We start from the raw sequence: 16,110 nt of genomic DNA on the forward strand, positions 1-16,110 counted from the left end.
AATATAATGCCTTATCACGTCATTGAGATATCTCAAAGTTCTTCACAGGATATACTGTTAAGTAAATTGACTGTACTTAGTGAGTGAATGGGGCAGCCAGTTGCAATGTCCCGCAAGCAGCCATGACACCAGGAGGAAGAAACTACCTTCCCTTTTTGAATAGTGCCATAGGATGTGAACCTTGTTTTAATGTCTCATCCGAAGGAAGGCACCTCCAATAATGACGTTAAAGATCCCGTGGCGCTAGTCAAAAGGTGAAGGGAGTTTTCTCTCCCGGTGTTCTGGCCAACATCCCCGGCACTGCATTGGGAGTGTCAGCTTAGCCCATGTGATTCCAATCCCAATGTGGGGCTTGAACCCAGAAGCTTATGACTCAGAGGCAAGAGTGCTACCACTGAGCCAGGCTGACACACATTTTGGTATGTCTTCCCGACGTGAAAGACGCTACACCAAATTGTAAGTATTATTATTATTTCCACCTTCCCATCATCCCCAGACTGGGCGTCTGGGTGATCCGTGATGTGGATCCTTCGAGTTCCTGCAGACAAGCAAGAACAACTATCACATTGGGAGGATGTCCCAAGGCGCATTGAAGAATTTGTCCCATTGAAGAATTTGCACCCGAGCTGAGAGTTGGAATCAAGAGGTGGTGGAGACACACCAGTGTTGTGGATACTAAGATAGTTAGTCTGTGAGTTCATTAATGCTAAAAACTTACATTGTGCATTGAGGGGAGAGCAGAGAGTAGAGGTGGGGGGGAGGGAGGGGAGTGGGAGGAGGGGGGGAGAAGGGAGGGAGGGGGTAGGAGAGGAGGGAGGGGGAGGAGTGAGGGAGGGGTGGGGAGGAGGGGTGGGGGAGGAGAGAGGGGAGGGGGGAGGAGAGAGAGGGGGGAGGAGAGAGAGGCGAGAGGGGAGGAGAGGGGGGGAGGGAGAGAAGAGGGGAGGAGGGAGGAGGGAGAGGGGGGGAGGGGGGGGAGAGGGGGAGGAGGGGGAGGGAGGGGGAGGGGAGGGAGGGGGAGGAGAGAGGGGGAAGAGTGAGGGAGGGGAGGGGAGGGGGAGGAGAGGAGGGGAGGGGGAGGAGAGAGGGGGAGGAGTGAGGGAGGGGAGGGGAGGGGGAGGAGGGAGAGGGAGAGGGAGGGGGAGGAGAGGGGAGGAGAGGGGAGAGGGGGGGAGGGGGAGGAGGAGGGGGAGGAGAGGGGAGGGAAGGGGAGGGAGGGGGAGGGAGGGGGGGGAGGAGGGGGAGGAGGAGGGAGGGAGGGGAGGGGGGGAGGAGAGGGGGGGAGGGGGGGGAGGAGGGGGAGGAGGGGGGAGGGGGAGGAGAGGGGGGGGAGGGGGAGGAGAGGGGGGGAGAGGGGGAGGAGAGGGGGGGAGGGGGGGGGGGGGGGGGGGAGGGGGGGGAGGGGGAGGAGAGGGGGGGGAGGAGAGGGGGAGGAGGGGGAGGAGAGGGGGGGGAGGGGGAGGAGAGGGGGGGAAGGGGGAGGCATGTTTCCCGCGCTCTTCTTGTCCTAATATGGGAATACAGTGACGTCAGCGTTATTATGCAAATACTTTAATTCACAGATTCGGCGCGCGGTGTGCGCATGCCCAGTGCGGGGGGAGAGAGGCGGTTGTAAAAGTGAAGTTCAGGCTGTGCTGGTGAGTGAGTGACGCTGTGTGTCTGTCTGTGTCTGTCTGTCTGTCTGTGCCGTGTGTTTGTCGATTTATTTTTCGGATGTAACAAAACCGCTGAATGGATACACCCTCTCTGCTGTGTTGTATTTTCAAGGCCTGATCGTGTTCGCTGGAACTCCATCGTTTTATGTTCTTTGAAAAGGAGAGTGTGTTCTCTCTCTCTCTCTCTCTCTCTCAAACATAATCTGAACTGCACACTCTGCCTTTTACAACAATGAAGATCAGATCCCATCTGATCACAGGGAGGACCGTGGGCGCTCTCCAGCATTCCCCAAACAGGGAGACGAGGGGGGTTTAAAAAAATAATTAAAACACAGCATTTCATGTTGTGTGTGAATGAGTGATGAGTGAGTGAGAGTGTGTGTGTGAGTAAATGAGTGACTGAGTGAGTAAGTGAGTGTGAGTGAGTAAGTGAGTGAGTGTGAGTGAGTAAGTGAGTGTGAGTGTGAGTGAGTGACTGTGAGTGAGTGAGTGAGTGAGTGTGAGTGAGTGAGTGAGTGTGTGAGTGAGTGTGTGTATGTTTCAGTCTCTGCAGTCCTGTCTCTCCCTTTCTCTCTCCCACTCCCCAAAACACAAAGTTCCTTGTTTCAACTTGTGACTGTGCAGAACTTGCTTTTGTGTTGTGGTGAGAATCCCACCTTCATTGCATTGTGGCACACACACAACTGAACTGACTTTGCTTCGGAGTCACTGCTAACTTGGTCTCATCCTTTTCACCCCTCCATAACAGCCGGAGAAGTCAAATAATAATAATAATCCTTGCATTTAATGTAGCTCATTATTGTGTTGTTGAGCTGTCTTCAAGCGCTTCTCAGGATATGTAATGTGGCTTTGACTGTTTTTTTTGTGGGCTTCTCTCTGGTTCTTCTCTCTGGCTGAGTCCCCCATATTCTTTCATGGCTGATGGTGTCTTGTCAACTTTCAATGCCAGCAACCGGCCAAGGCCGATCACTCTCCTGAACCTGTCCTCTCTCTCTCTCTCTCTCTCTCCCCCTATCTCTGCTTGTTCTTTGTGAGCTGCACTGGTTAAAAGGTGGGTGGGGGTAGGGGGAAGAGAGAGGCAGTGTGTGCTGTGCTGTGCGGGTGGCCGGGATGTGCAGTTGTTGATTTTTGTGAGAGTGTGTGAGTGAGCTGATCGCTGTCCTGCTCCAGGTGGTGATGCTGAGAGTGAAAACAAAGGACGGCGTGTTTGTGTCTTCTTCAGACACCCAGCACATGGCTGGCCAAGCACCAACCTCCTGAGGCAGCCTGACTCTCTCTCTCTCTCTCGCCTTCATAACCAGCCATCCACACCCCTTGATAAAGCTCCTTTCGTTCACAATCCTCATCGTTCCGGCTAGGGCTCACCTTTCTCACCTTTTCCCTTCAGATCCACGTTCTCCTTTTTAAAAATTTCCCCTTCCGTCTCCCTCCCCAGAAAGCCGATGGTTTTTGATGCAGTCGCTGTTTCCACACATGCTCAACTGTAAATGTTTCCTTCACCCCCCCCCCCCCCCCACACACACTCACACACACAAACACACTGTTCGTAACGGTGTTGTGTTGCGATTGTACAGATTGGACCTTCTTTGGTTTTCTTTTTGTGGGCGAGTCTGTCTGTGTTATGATTTTCAGCAGCTTTGCTATTCCTCGGGTTTGCCTGCAAGGCACCCAAGAGTTTGATCCATGTCCTTTATTTGAGATCATTAATTAATTTTAACTTTGCAGCCAGTTTGCGCATAGCAATGTCCCACAAACAGTCATGGAGTGAGTGACTTATTTGTGGAAATGTTGGCCAGGACACCGGGAGAAACTCCTTTCTCTTTTCGAATAATGCCATGGGATATTTAACATCCACCTGAGCAGGCAGACAGGACCTCGTTTTAATGTCTCAGCCAAAGCACGGCACCTCTAACAATGCGTCACCCACCCCAGCACTGCAGTGGAGGTCAGATTAGACTATGTGGGACTTGAACCCAAAAGCTTCTGACTCAGCCAGGCAAGACGAGAGTGAAATCACTCCACCATGTTGACACACATTCCACCCAGATGCACATTTGCTCCATATTTACAGCATTCAAAGTTCAGAATTTGGTAAATTACAAATAATAATTGGTGCACTTGATGTTACCTGGATGAGAGCTAACTTCCTGCAGTTGAATGTCAACAACACCGAGTCCCTTCTGCTTGGCTCTTGTCAGTACCTCCATAGCTGGGCGCTGACAGCATCTCTGTCCGTGGACTCTACATCTCACAGAGCCAATACAGAACCTCAGCGTCCAGTTCGCCTCTCAACTGTTGGCCTGAACAATGAGCTCAGAGGCCTAACTTGGTGCTTGAACAACGGCTGGCAGCAAACTCTGTAGTAGAACATTAATTTTGAAGTCAGTTTTTGCTGAGTTCTTTTCTGTGTCTACAGAAAACCAGATTCCAAGTTAGGATTGATTCTTCCAATCAAAACTATTCACAACAAAATAAGAATTGCAATGGCATATGTCTCAGCCCTGCTCAGTAGTTTGCACTCGCACCTCTTGAGTCAAAAGTCTGTGGGTTCAAACACCACATAGAGACTTTGAACTCATATAGTCCAGAGTGACATTGTAGTGCATTCTCAGAGACTCCATCCTTTGGATGAGACGTTAAACAGAAGTGCTTTCTGTTTGTTCAGTGGATGTTAAGGATACCATGGCACTATACAGACAGAGAAGGGCGTTTATCCTGGTGTCCTAGCCAAATCCCCCAAATAAAATTGGTCACTCACTTCATCGCTGTTTGTGGCATATTACTGTGGGCTGTTCTGCACACACAAACAATAAAACAGCTTAGAAATATGTTTTTCTTTCCCCTCTACATATTGTTTCCCATCCCCTGATATGCATTGCTGGTTCCCTTTGTTTTTGTATTGGGTGACCAGGCAGGTCATTGCTGATCACTGTGTAGATTGGGTGACCAGGCAGGTCACTGCTGGTCACTATAGATTGGGTGACCAGGCTGGATCTCTATTAACTGCCTGTATTATTTGTTGGTGGCAGGCAGTAACCCCCGTGTTTGTGTTGCTGCCGGTTGTTGAGTTGCCTGAACATGTAACTAGTGTTTTTATTTATTTGCTTCTCTCCACATCCACCATTGGTGTGTGTTGTGCCAGAACAGCTGTGAATGTATGTATCTATTGGTAAACTGGAAGGACAGAAGGATTTGGGGAACATGGGTTGTGTGCATTCAAACCACCCCCCTTCCTAAATTTTATTTCATCTTTATCTCACTGAGATAGCCACACTGTTGTCTCTATTCTATAATTGTTGTGGGAATTTCTTTTGCAAACAGATGTTTCCTTAGTTGTAAATCCTGTTAGAAGTGAGAGCTTCAGTAGTCTGTCTATCCGCCTGTCCGTCCTGAGCAGCCTAGCCTTTAATTTTGCCCACAAATATACAGTCAATTCACTTTACAGTATGTTCTGTGAAGCGCTTTGAGATGTCTCAACGACGTGATGAGGTGCTATATCAAATGCAAGGATTATTATTAATACGTGAGCCCTTCACAAAACTCTGCAGAGAGCTGTCTCTTGCCTGAAGCAAAATGGGAGAGAGCAGCCCAGAGCAGGGAAATCCCTGTGAGGAAAACAAGAACAAAATTACATTCATATAGCACCTTTCACATCGCAGGGACATCCCAAGTGCTGAACAGTTAAGGATTTGCACCCCAGGTCTGAAATCAAGAGGGGTGGAGGATAGATGGAGGTGGGAGGGTGGCCGAAAGCACGAATATAAGGTCTTGAGACAGTTCTTGAAGGTGGCAAAGGAGGAGGCGAGGCAGATGGAGTTCCAGAGGGTGGTTGCAGAAAGCTGAAGGCATACTGCCAATGGTGGAGCAGGCAGAGTGGGGGACGTGGAGCAGGTCAGTTCTTGCCTAACAGAGGAAGTGGGTAGATTGATATTGTGTTGAGGTCACAGAGGTAGAGAGGAGCAAAACTAAGGAGGGCTTTGAAAGGGAGGATGAGGATTTTGAACTCTATTCTCTGGGGGATGGGAAGCCAGTGGAGCTGGAGAAGGATGGGGGTGATCGGCTCTCTGAGGGAGAGGGCACGAGCTGCAGAGTTGTGAAATAATCTACAGTTTGTGGGGGGAAGAGTTGGGAAGTCCGGTGAGCGAGGAATGAGGGTAATCACTCCCTAAAAAACTCAAACTAACCAAACTAAGCAGCAATGCTTGTGTTCGAGAGATGCCCCTGGCCCCTCTTTGCCACCATCGGTGGCTTTGCCTTCAGCCACGACACCCTGAACCTCTGAAACACCCTGCCTCATCCCATTAGATTTACGTCCTCGACAGGTTTCCTATCACAGAATGCATTGACTTCAAGATCTTCACAATTGTCTACAGTTCCCTTCATGCCCTGGCACTTCCCTAACTGTTCGGCACCGGCCTCCTGCAAGTTCCTCATCCCCTTGACTGCCATCATCGGTGGCCATGCTTTCAGCCATTACCCCCCAAAATTTGGAACTCTCTCCGTCAATCCCTCCTCTTTATCCCCTCCTTCCCCAGTTTCAGAATATGCCTGAAGACCTTCCTCTTCAGCTGTGCTACCATCGTCTCCCCTGGCCCGGCGTCAAGCCCCACCACTGATAAAAAAAATGCTTGGAGTCACTCCTCTGTGTAAAGGGCAACTGTACGTTGTTGTTAAGGATATTTGTATTGTATCCCGCTGGTAAAGTAAATTGTCTCCTGACATTTCCTTTTGTCTCTTTCACCTCTTATGGAATGTTTCAACTTCCTGCCCCCTCCTTGCTCTCTCTCTCTCTCACTTGTGCTTCAGTTTCTGTATTCGCAATGTCGAGACATGTGGGGTGGGGGAGATGGGAAACGGGGAGGGGATAAGATATGTGCCACAACTGTGGAAGCATTTTATTAATTATATTAATAATAATAATGCTTGCAATTGATATAGCTCTAATCCCGATGTGAAAGGCGCTATACAAATGTAATCTTGTTGTTGTTGTTATCGCATTGTTCAGATGTTTCAAAGCGGTTCATAGAATATATTGTAAAGTGGATTGATTGTGTACTTTGTGGGTGAAACTCGGCAGCCAATAGAGCACAGCATTGTCCCACAAACAGTACTGGATTGAGGGATTATTACTCTGGAAAGCTATTCAGGAATCAGCAAACAACCAGGTTCCCACATACTACTAGGTAAACTGGCGTGTGGAGTAATGAAACATGCCTAAGGTTTTGCCCACCTGGAAATCAAATCCAGGTCCTCTCGCTTGCAAGGCGAGCACACTAACCACTATGCTGTGGGACTTATAAAGTAAGTGCACAATGTTAAAGTTACTGCACGTATTGAGTAAAGTTGGGGGAAAGGGAACAACAGATAGAATTGTGTGCTCCTTGGGAGCTTAAATTTAGTCCCATATTACATGTGCTCTTTAATTTTAACCTCTGAATTCTAGTCTTGGGACGTTCTTCTGACTTGAAAGGCGCTATACAAATGTAATTTTGTTGTTGATGAATTTAAGTTCTCAAGGTCTCTCAACAACAACACAAAATTACATGCATTGCCTTTCACATTGGGAAGAGGTCCCAAGGCTCTGGATACTCAGTGTTTCGGCGGGGGACATGAAGCCAGCTGCAGCCCACTGAGCGGAGGGAGTGGGCAGGATGGTAAGGTTAGGAGGTCGCAGAGGTAGGGGGGAGGGAGCAAGGCCATGGAGGGCTTTGAAGGTGAGCATCAGGATCTTGAACTGTATCCTCTGTGTGATGGGAAGCCAGTGGAATTGGGCGAGGTTGGGGGTGATAAGGTCACAGAGCCTGGTGCGGGAGGGGACACGGGCTACAGAGTTCTGGATGATCTGCAGCCTATGGAGGGAGAAGTTGGGGAGGCCAACAAGCAAGGAGTTTGCATAGTCAAGCCTGGATGTTATGAATGTGTGTATGAGGATTTCAGCGGTGTGAGACAATGGCGGAACTGGGAGATGTTGTGGAGGTGGGGGAAGGCAGAGTGGGTCATGGCGCCAATGTGGGGTAGAAAGGATAGTTGAGGGTCAACAAGGTTCTGGACTAGCTTAATAAGGTGGAGTGTGCATCCACGGATGGTGATTCTGTCAGCGCCTGAGGTGTGGAAGCGTTGTCAGGAGCCAATCTGGAGGGCCTCGGTCTTGTTGACTTTCAACTGAAGAAAGTTAGCTCTCATACAGGATTTAATGTCTGACAGACATTCTGTCAGGACAGCAGTGGTCCTGGAGTGAAGGGTGGAGGCAGAGAGATACAGTTGGGTGTCATCCGCATACATGTGGAAATTGACCCCATGTCTGTGGATAATGTCTCCAAGAGGGAGTATATAGATATTGAACAGGAGGGACAAAGTCCTGAGGAACTCTGCATGAGATGGTGTGGGGGCTAGAGACACTGTTTGTGGAGATGAAGTGGAGGAGGTGTGAGAGGCACGATCTAAATCATTTAAGGACAGAAAACCATGAAGGTTGAGGGGAGAGGAGTGGTGGTGGATAAGGATAGAGTAATCGACAGTATCAAAGGCAGCAGAGAGGTCAAGGAGGTAGAAGAAGCCCTGGTCGCAGATGGACAGAATGTCATTTGTCACTTTGACCAGGTCTGTTTCTGGACTGTGGGTGGCACAGGTTCGTGAAGGGAGTGGTGGGAGAGGAAGGAGCGAAGTTGGGAAGCAACAACTTGTTTCAGAACCTTGGAGAGAAAAGGGAGTTCAGAGATGGGACGGTAGTTTGAGAGCAGGAATGGGTCCAGGGAAAGTGTTTCAAGGATAGGAGTGATGACGGACCTTTTTAAAGGGGTCTCAGTGCTGCTATCAGCTGTTAAACTCAGTGTGTCAGACTTGTGTCTTTGTAACACATGGACTCGCAAGCTTCAGTTTGCTGTGTGATCCGTAGTCTCACAATCAACACAACAATAACAACAAAAATCATTTAGTGCCTTTCACATCAGGAGCATGTCTCAAGGCATTGGAAAGTTAATGGTTGGCACCTGAGCTCGCGGTTGGAACCAAGAGGGTTGGAGGGTAGAGGGGGTACAAGGGTGGCCAAAAGCACGGTCAAAGAGGAAAGACAGGCCTTGAATGAGGCAAGGGAGGGGGCGAGGTGGAGGAATTCTGGAATGGAGTTCCACAGGGTAGGGACAAAAGGCTGAATAAAATGCGCTTGTTTCCTTTCACAGTTCTTTCACTGGCACGGGCTGAGATGCGGTATTCGGAAACTTTGCTGATTTTGTGTTTTGTGTGTTTTTTTTATCCTCGTTTACAGATTATTTGAAAGGAAAGCGGGACGATGTTTGGTTTCCACAAGCCCAAAATGTACCGGAGTCTGGAGGGTTGCTGTATCTGCAGGGCCAAGTCATCCAGCTCCCGCTTCACTGACAGCAAACGCTATGAGAGAGACTTTCACAACTGCTTCGGGTAACGAGAAAGAAAAAAATTCAGCCTTTACATTTGCCTGAGAAGATTAACAACAACAAGATTACATTTGTATAGCGCCTTTCACGTCGGGAGACCATCCCAAGGCGCTAGACAGAGTACAGGATTTCAGACCCGAGCTGGGGTTGGGGGGTCAAGGGAGGGGAAGGGGGTTGGCCGATGGCATGATCGAAGAGGAGGGTCTTGAGTTGGGACTTGAAGGAGGCTAAGGCGGGGGCGAGCCGGAGTGACTGGGGGATGGAAGCTGCGTCATCAAGTCTTTTTTTGTATTGTTTCTTTTTGCTTCTGTGTGTCAGCCCGGATCAGTGGTAGCATTCTCGCATCTTAGTCAGAAAGTTGTGGGTTTAAGCCCCCTATGTCAGGACTTGGAATCACACCATCTAAACTGACACTTCAATGCAGTGCTGGAGGTGTGTTGCATTGGTGGAGGTGCCTTACTTTGGATGAGACTTTCACCCGAGGTCCCGTCTGCCTGTTTCAGGTGCATGTTAAAGATCCCATGGCACCATTCGAAAAGAGAAGGTAGTTTCTCTCTCATTCCAGATGTCCTGGCCAACAAATTCCCAAATAAAATTGGTCACTCACTCCATGGCTGTTTGTGGGATGTTGCTGTGCGCAAACTTGCTGCCGAATTTCACTCACAAGACGCAAGCCAATTCACTTTACAGTATATTCTGTGAATCGCTTTGAGACATCCTGATGATGTGATAAGGCGCTATATCAAATGCAAGGATTGTTATTATTGTTGTTTTTCAATTGTAGATTGAACGAAACCCGCTCTGGAGAAATCTGCAACGCCTGTGTTCTTCTGGTCAAAAGATGGAAAAAGCTTCCTGTAGGGTCCAAAAAGAACTGGAATCATGTAGGTAGAGAGAGCGCTGCTCTCACTGCATCCTGCTTTTTGTTTTCTACTTCTTGGAATATCAGCCTGGCTCAGTAAGGAGCACCCACACCTCACAGTCAAAAAGTTGTGGGTCAAACCCCCATGTCTGGACTTTGATACTCACAGTCCAGGCTTATGCATCAACAACAACAGATTATATTTATATAGCGCCTTTCACATCAGGAGGACCTCCCAAGGCGCTGGACAGTCAGGAATTTGCACCCGAGCTGGTGGTTGAGATTAGGAGGGGGGAGGGTAGGGGTAGGAGGGTGACCAAAGGCACAGTCGAAGAGGAGGGTCTTGAGACAGATCTTGAAGGAGGCAAGGGAGCGGGCGAGGCAGAGAGACTGGGATTGAGATCCAGAGGATGCATGCAGGGAGACTGATGGCCCCGCCACCAATGGTGGGGCAGCTTGAGCTCAGGTTGAGCTGAAGAGAGGCTGCGTAGGAGGATAGAATGGTCGACAGCGTCAAAGTTGGTAATTGTGTCTGTGTGTCTGGTCCACAGGTAGTTGATGTGCGAGCCGGACCAAATCTGAAGACCACACTGAAGCCTAAAAAGGTGCAGTCCCTGACCGGCAGCAGAATAAAATGCAGTCAGATCAGCAAACTCAAGAAGCGACTCAAACGGCAAAGTAAGGTTTGCTTCTTCAGATGAGTTGTTGAATTGAGGTCCGCCTGCCTGTTCAGGTGGGCGTTAAAGATCCTGTGGCGCTATTCGAAACGAGAAAGCAGTTTCTCCCATTGCCCTGGACAACAATCCCCCAAATAAAATTGGTCACATGGCTAACAAATGTCATTTTGTTGTTGTTGTTTGTGGGCTATTGTTGTGCGCGAACTGGCTGCCGTGTTTCGCCCACAAAATACACAATCGTGGCTGCTACAGTAACAATAGCTATTAGTCCACAATCAATGGCATAGTGTATTTGTTACAGTGAGCAGAGGCTTGTTTGCATGTTCAATAAAATAGGCTCCATGCAGCTGAACATAAGACTGTTTGCCCCCAATTTAAGGTTGTGGAAAATTCTTAAACGTAGTGTTTGGAAGCTGGTTCATTTCAAGAACTGCTGAAATATGGCTGGCAGACTGGGCCTAAAGTTAAAAATTTTAGCCTGGCTCAGTGGTAGAACGCTTGTATCTGAGTTAGAACATTAGGGGTTCAAGCCCCATGTCAGGACTTGGAATCGCAGTGCTGTGGGGACACTGCATTGTCGTAGTTGTCATCCTTTGGATGAGGCAACAAACTGAGACCCGTCTGTGCAGGTGGATGTTAAAGATCTTCTGGTACTATTCAAAGAGAGGAGGCAGTTTTACCGGCCAACAATCCCAGTAAAATTGTCCATTCACTTCATGGCTGTTTGTGGGACATTGTGATGCGCAAATTAACTGCCAATTTCACCCAAAATACAAACACTCACTTCACGGTATATCCTGTGAAGCACTTCGAGATTTCTCCATGACATGATAATTTGAGGATTATTTTCATCTTAATTCTTAAGACAAAACAGTGTGAAAGAAGTGGATTCACAGACTGCTCACTGTAGACTAGTATTTGTCCATTGCAAAAGATGTAGTAAATGTGGCTTGTGATGGCTGTGAGTTACTTTGTTTAACCTTGCTCCTACTGTGTTGAAATGCAGACTCGGACACTCATAGTACCACCTCCAGCATGTCCCCCGCACAATCTCCCTCCTACAGCAACAACTCAGACGATGGCTCCGACACAGACATGGTCCCTGGTTCCACCAGAGTTCCAGTCTTCTCCTTCCTGGACCTCACTTACTGGAAAAGGTACAGTCAGCACCCTGACCTGCAATTACACTGAGACCTCTGTACAGTCTGATGTTAGAGTGACATCACTATATAGTCTGATATTAATACTGACAACTCTATACAGTCTGATATTAACAGTGACACCTCTGTATAGTCTGATTAACAGGGATACCTCGACGTAGTCTGTTATTAACAGTGATACATCTATGTAGTCTGTTATTAACAGTGATACCTCTATACAGTCTGTTATTAACAGTAATACCTCTATATAGTCTAATATTACAGTGACACCTCTGTACTGTCTGATATTAACAGCGACACCTCTATATAGTCTGATCTAATAACAGTGACACCTCTATATAGTCCATTATTTCAGTGACACCTTTAAACAGTCTGATATTAATAGTGGCACCTCTACACAGTTTGTTATTAACAGTGACACCTCTATATAGTCTGATATATGGACTTATATACATATAGACTTCAAGATCCTCACCCTTGTATTGAAGTCCCTGCTCCTCTGTACCTCACTACCTCTCTGACCTCCTCTCTCCTCAAAACAGTACCTGTTGCCTTTGTTCCTCCGGGACTGGCCTCCTCCTCGTCCCCCGAGTCCTCCGCTCTACCCTCGGTGGCCGTGCCTTCAGCTACTATGCCCCGAGGCTCTGGAACTGCCTTCCTCACTCCCTTCGTCTCACTCCCTCCCTTCCCATTTTCAGGTCTCAGCTGAAGACCTTTCATTTCGACTGCGCCTTTGGTCATCTTCCTCCCCCTCCCCCTGGCTCGGTCCTGGGATCCGTTACTGTAAAGCGCTCTGAGACGCCATCCGGCGTGGAGGGTGCTATATAAATTCAAGTTGTTGTTGATATTACAGTGATTCCACTATATAGTCTGTTAACAGTGACATCTCTATATAGTCTAATATTACAGTGACACCTCTATACAGTTTGATATTAACAGCGACAGCTCTATATAGTCTATTATTACAGTGACACTTCTATACAGTTTGATATTAACAGTGATACAACAACAAGACTACATTTGATACCTCTATATAGTCTAATTAAGACTTACACCTCTATATAGTCTGATATTTTAGTTACACCACTATACTGTCTTATAGTACAGTGACACCTCTGTACAGTTTGATATTAACAGTAACACCTCTATTTAGTCTGATATTAACAGTGACACCTCTATTTAGTCTGATATTAGCAGTGACACCTTTATATAGTCTATTATTAAGTGGCACTTCTGTACAGTTTGATATTAACAGTGACATCTCTATATCATCTGATATTACAGTGACACCTCTGTAGTCTGTTGTTAACAGTAATAATAATAATAATAATCCTTGCATTTGTTATAGCACTTTCACGTCTTCTAGATGTCGCAAAGCGCTTCACAGAATATACCTCAAAGTGAATTGACTGTATATTTGTTATTAAAACGCGGCAGCCAATTGCGCACAATCGTGTCCGAAAAACAATCGTAGACTGAAGTGACCAATTTTATTATTATATTATTATTATATAATATTATATAGTGCTTTATCATGTCGTTGAGACGACTCAAATCGCTTCACAGGATATATTGGAGTGGAGTCCTGTAGCTCAGTGGTTAGAGCACTCACAAGTGAGAGGACATGGGTTTGATACAGGGCAGGGCAAAATTTGGGCATTGGATAGGTACTTGAAAGGGAAAAATGGGGTCTATGGGGCAGTGGGATTAGTTAGTAGTTTCCTTACTCCACACACCTCTGTTTACCCAGAAGTAAGTAGGAACATGATTGTTAGTTGATTGACGGATCTCTTTTTCGGGGGTAATAATTCCTTCAAAAAAAAAATTGGTCACTTCAGTCCAAGGCTGTTTGTGGGACGCTGCTTCAGCATCCACCGATGAACACTCCACCTCACCACTATATAGTCTGATATTAACAGTGACACCTCTATCTAGTCTGATATACAGAGGTTAAGTCCTGCTTCAAATGCTCTGTCTGGTTGTAATCCAGAAATGGTGGGTTTGTCAGTTGGAGCTCTAAGCAGCGGTTGGAAGCCGAAGCTTTATTATGACCCGATTTAAGATTGCTGTTTTCACACCAGCTTTCCTTCGGTTTCTTCTGTTACAGACAGAAAGTGTGCTGTGGCATAATTTACAAGGGTCGTTTCGGGGAGGTGCTGATTGACCCCCATCTCTTCAAACCTTGCTGCCCTGGCAAAAAGCTAGGAGGTATAGAGAGCCAGGGGCAGCAGAGGCCAGTGTCTCCAACCGCCTCCAAAGACGAGGAATGGTGAAACAGCTCAACCATCGAGTGAGGAGAGGGGAGAGGAACAATGTTGGGGTTCAAGGAAGCAGGGTCATGTGGGGGGGATATGGACTTTGTCAACGGACAAGACTCCTGAAACCAGCTAACCTGCCGAAAGACTGTTCTCCTGGCTTGTTCTCTCCGTTATCTGCAGTTTGATGTGGCTGGCAAAGAACTCTGTAAATGTTGTGTCATTTTCTGAAGTTGCACCGTATCATTAAGTGAGAGCGAACCTTTCTGTAACGTGATTTCCCCCGCCCCCCCACCCCACACACACACACACACACACACACTCTCCTCCTGCCCATGCCCCAGGTTTTAATTAACCTTGTTTTCCCTTTTTTTTGTTCCACAGAGTGAGTGAGCAAAATGAGGGAATGTGAATGTTGTAATATGAAATGTAACATCGTTATTATTATTGTGATTATGGTTATTATTTTAGTGCCCTGATATTAATGGTTTGGGGCTTTAGAGAGCACTGGTTGAGGTGGTTGGTGAACACTGACACTCCCGCAGCTGGTTGGGTGGGGGAGGGAGGGAACTCGGTCAGTCTTCTTGTTGCTGCTCGTCTCGCTCGGCCGGCCACTCTTCCTGGTGAATGAGAAAAAAAGTGTTTTTACATGAATATACTTCAGAATTTCAGGTGGATTTGCCTTTCAATGAAAATAAGGGTTCTACTGTTGAGGCTTATCTGGTCTCCAAGATCCCACCCCCCACTGCCAGTCACTGCAAAATCGTTGTGTGTATGTCTGAAATTGTCGTTTTTTTATTGATTTGGATTTCCCCAGCCCCCCCCCGCCCCCCCCAACGAATCCCAGCTGAGAATACTTCCCAAAGTCCCAGCCACATTGTTTGCGATCCTCCAGAATCATTGACTGCTGCTTTTCCCGGCTGTTGTGTGGAGCGAGTTGTTGCAAGTGAACTCCAAGCAGCTCCATGAGTCATCTGCATAACTCTGTTCAGATTAACTGCAGTTAACAATAATAATCCTTGCATTTGGTATAGCTCTTTATCACGTCGGAAGGACATCTCAAAACATTTCACAGGATTTACTGTGAAATTAAGTGACTGTATTTTTTAGGCAAATGCGGCAGCACAGTTGGGCACAGCAGTGTCCCACAAACAGCCATGAAATGAGTCAGCAATTGTTTTTATTTGGGGGTTTGTTGGCCAGGACACTGGGAGAGAGAAACTCCCTTCTCTTTTTGAATAGTACCATGAGATCTTTAACATCCACCTGAACAGACAGACGAGAGGGAACTCGGTTTAACGTCTCATCCGAAGGATGGGTTCCCCTCGTGGAGTAGGGTAACGGGTAAGCGTTGAGTGGGGGGAAGAGAGCTCAAGAACAGGCCTGATGGGCAGAATGGCCTCTTTCTCTGTTGTAAACATTGTGTGATTTCACCTGAGCCTTTGCAGAATCCTCGAATGTAGGCTTCAACTGCTGGGGTTGAACTCACGACCAGGATTTTTGTGAGTTTGATCTCCCGAATCCTATATTTATTATTTATTTATTTTTGTTTTTGCAATAAGAAGAACCAAGATCTGCTTTCCTTCCTTCACCTAGTTCAGTGCAGCAAGATGTATTTAGTGATGCACTTTGTAATGTATTAGAGATCTATGGAGACAGTTTTGTACTTTTTTTATACTGTTAATATTCTTGTACCGAGAAGTTTTTTTATTAGTCTTGAAATAAAGTAGATTGATTTATAACACCTGTGTACTGCACTCAGCCCATCTGCTTAACGCGTCTTTTTCACTTAGGTTTTTGTGTCTGTGTGTTTGTGGTGTGTGTTTTTGTATCTGTGTGTCGTGTTTTTGTGTGTGGAGTTTGTGTGTGTGTGTGTGTGGTATCTGTGTGTAGTGTTTGTGTATGTGTGGTGTTTGAGTGTGTGTTTGTATCTGTGTCCAGCTTGACATGGCGATGAGGAAACTTGATATGACCGGAGGTGCTGTCCTTTTGCTTGGCATATTCAGTTGGCTAAGTCGGTAACACTTGCCTCTGAGTCAGAAAGTTGTGAGTTCAAGCCCCACGTTGGGGCATAGAACCCATATAATATTTT

At 47.1% G+C, this 16,110-nt stretch overlaps 1 protein-coding gene across 1 annotated transcript; it reads left to right on the forward strand.

The window, feature by feature from the left end:
- Positions 1 to 636: 636 nt before the first annotated feature.
- Positions 637 to 14,424, forward strand: sinhcaf (SIN3-HDAC complex associated factor). The gene is made up of 7 exons (XM_007898610.2): positions 637 to 691; positions 1,560 to 1,634; positions 8,917 to 9,068; positions 9,849 to 9,948; positions 10,478 to 10,604; positions 11,610 to 11,760; positions 13,871 to 14,424. Exons 3-7 carry the CDS (start codon positions 8,941 to 8,943, stop codon positions 14,034 to 14,036), a joined length of 672 nt encoding a protein of 223 aa, XP_007896801.1. The 5' UTR covers positions 637 to 691; positions 1,560 to 1,634; positions 8,917 to 8,940; the 3' UTR covers positions 14,037 to 14,424.
- Positions 14,425 to 16,110: the final 1,686 nt, after the last annotated feature.

The sequence above is a fragment of the Callorhinchus milii genome, unplaced genomic scaffold (assembly GCF_018977255.1).
Source record: "Callorhinchus milii isolate IMCB2004 unplaced genomic scaffold, IMCB_Cmil_1.0 Scaffold5, whole genome shotgun sequence".
NCBI lineage: Eukaryota > Metazoa > Chordata > Chondrichthyes > Chimaeriformes > Callorhinchidae > Callorhinchus > Callorhinchus milii.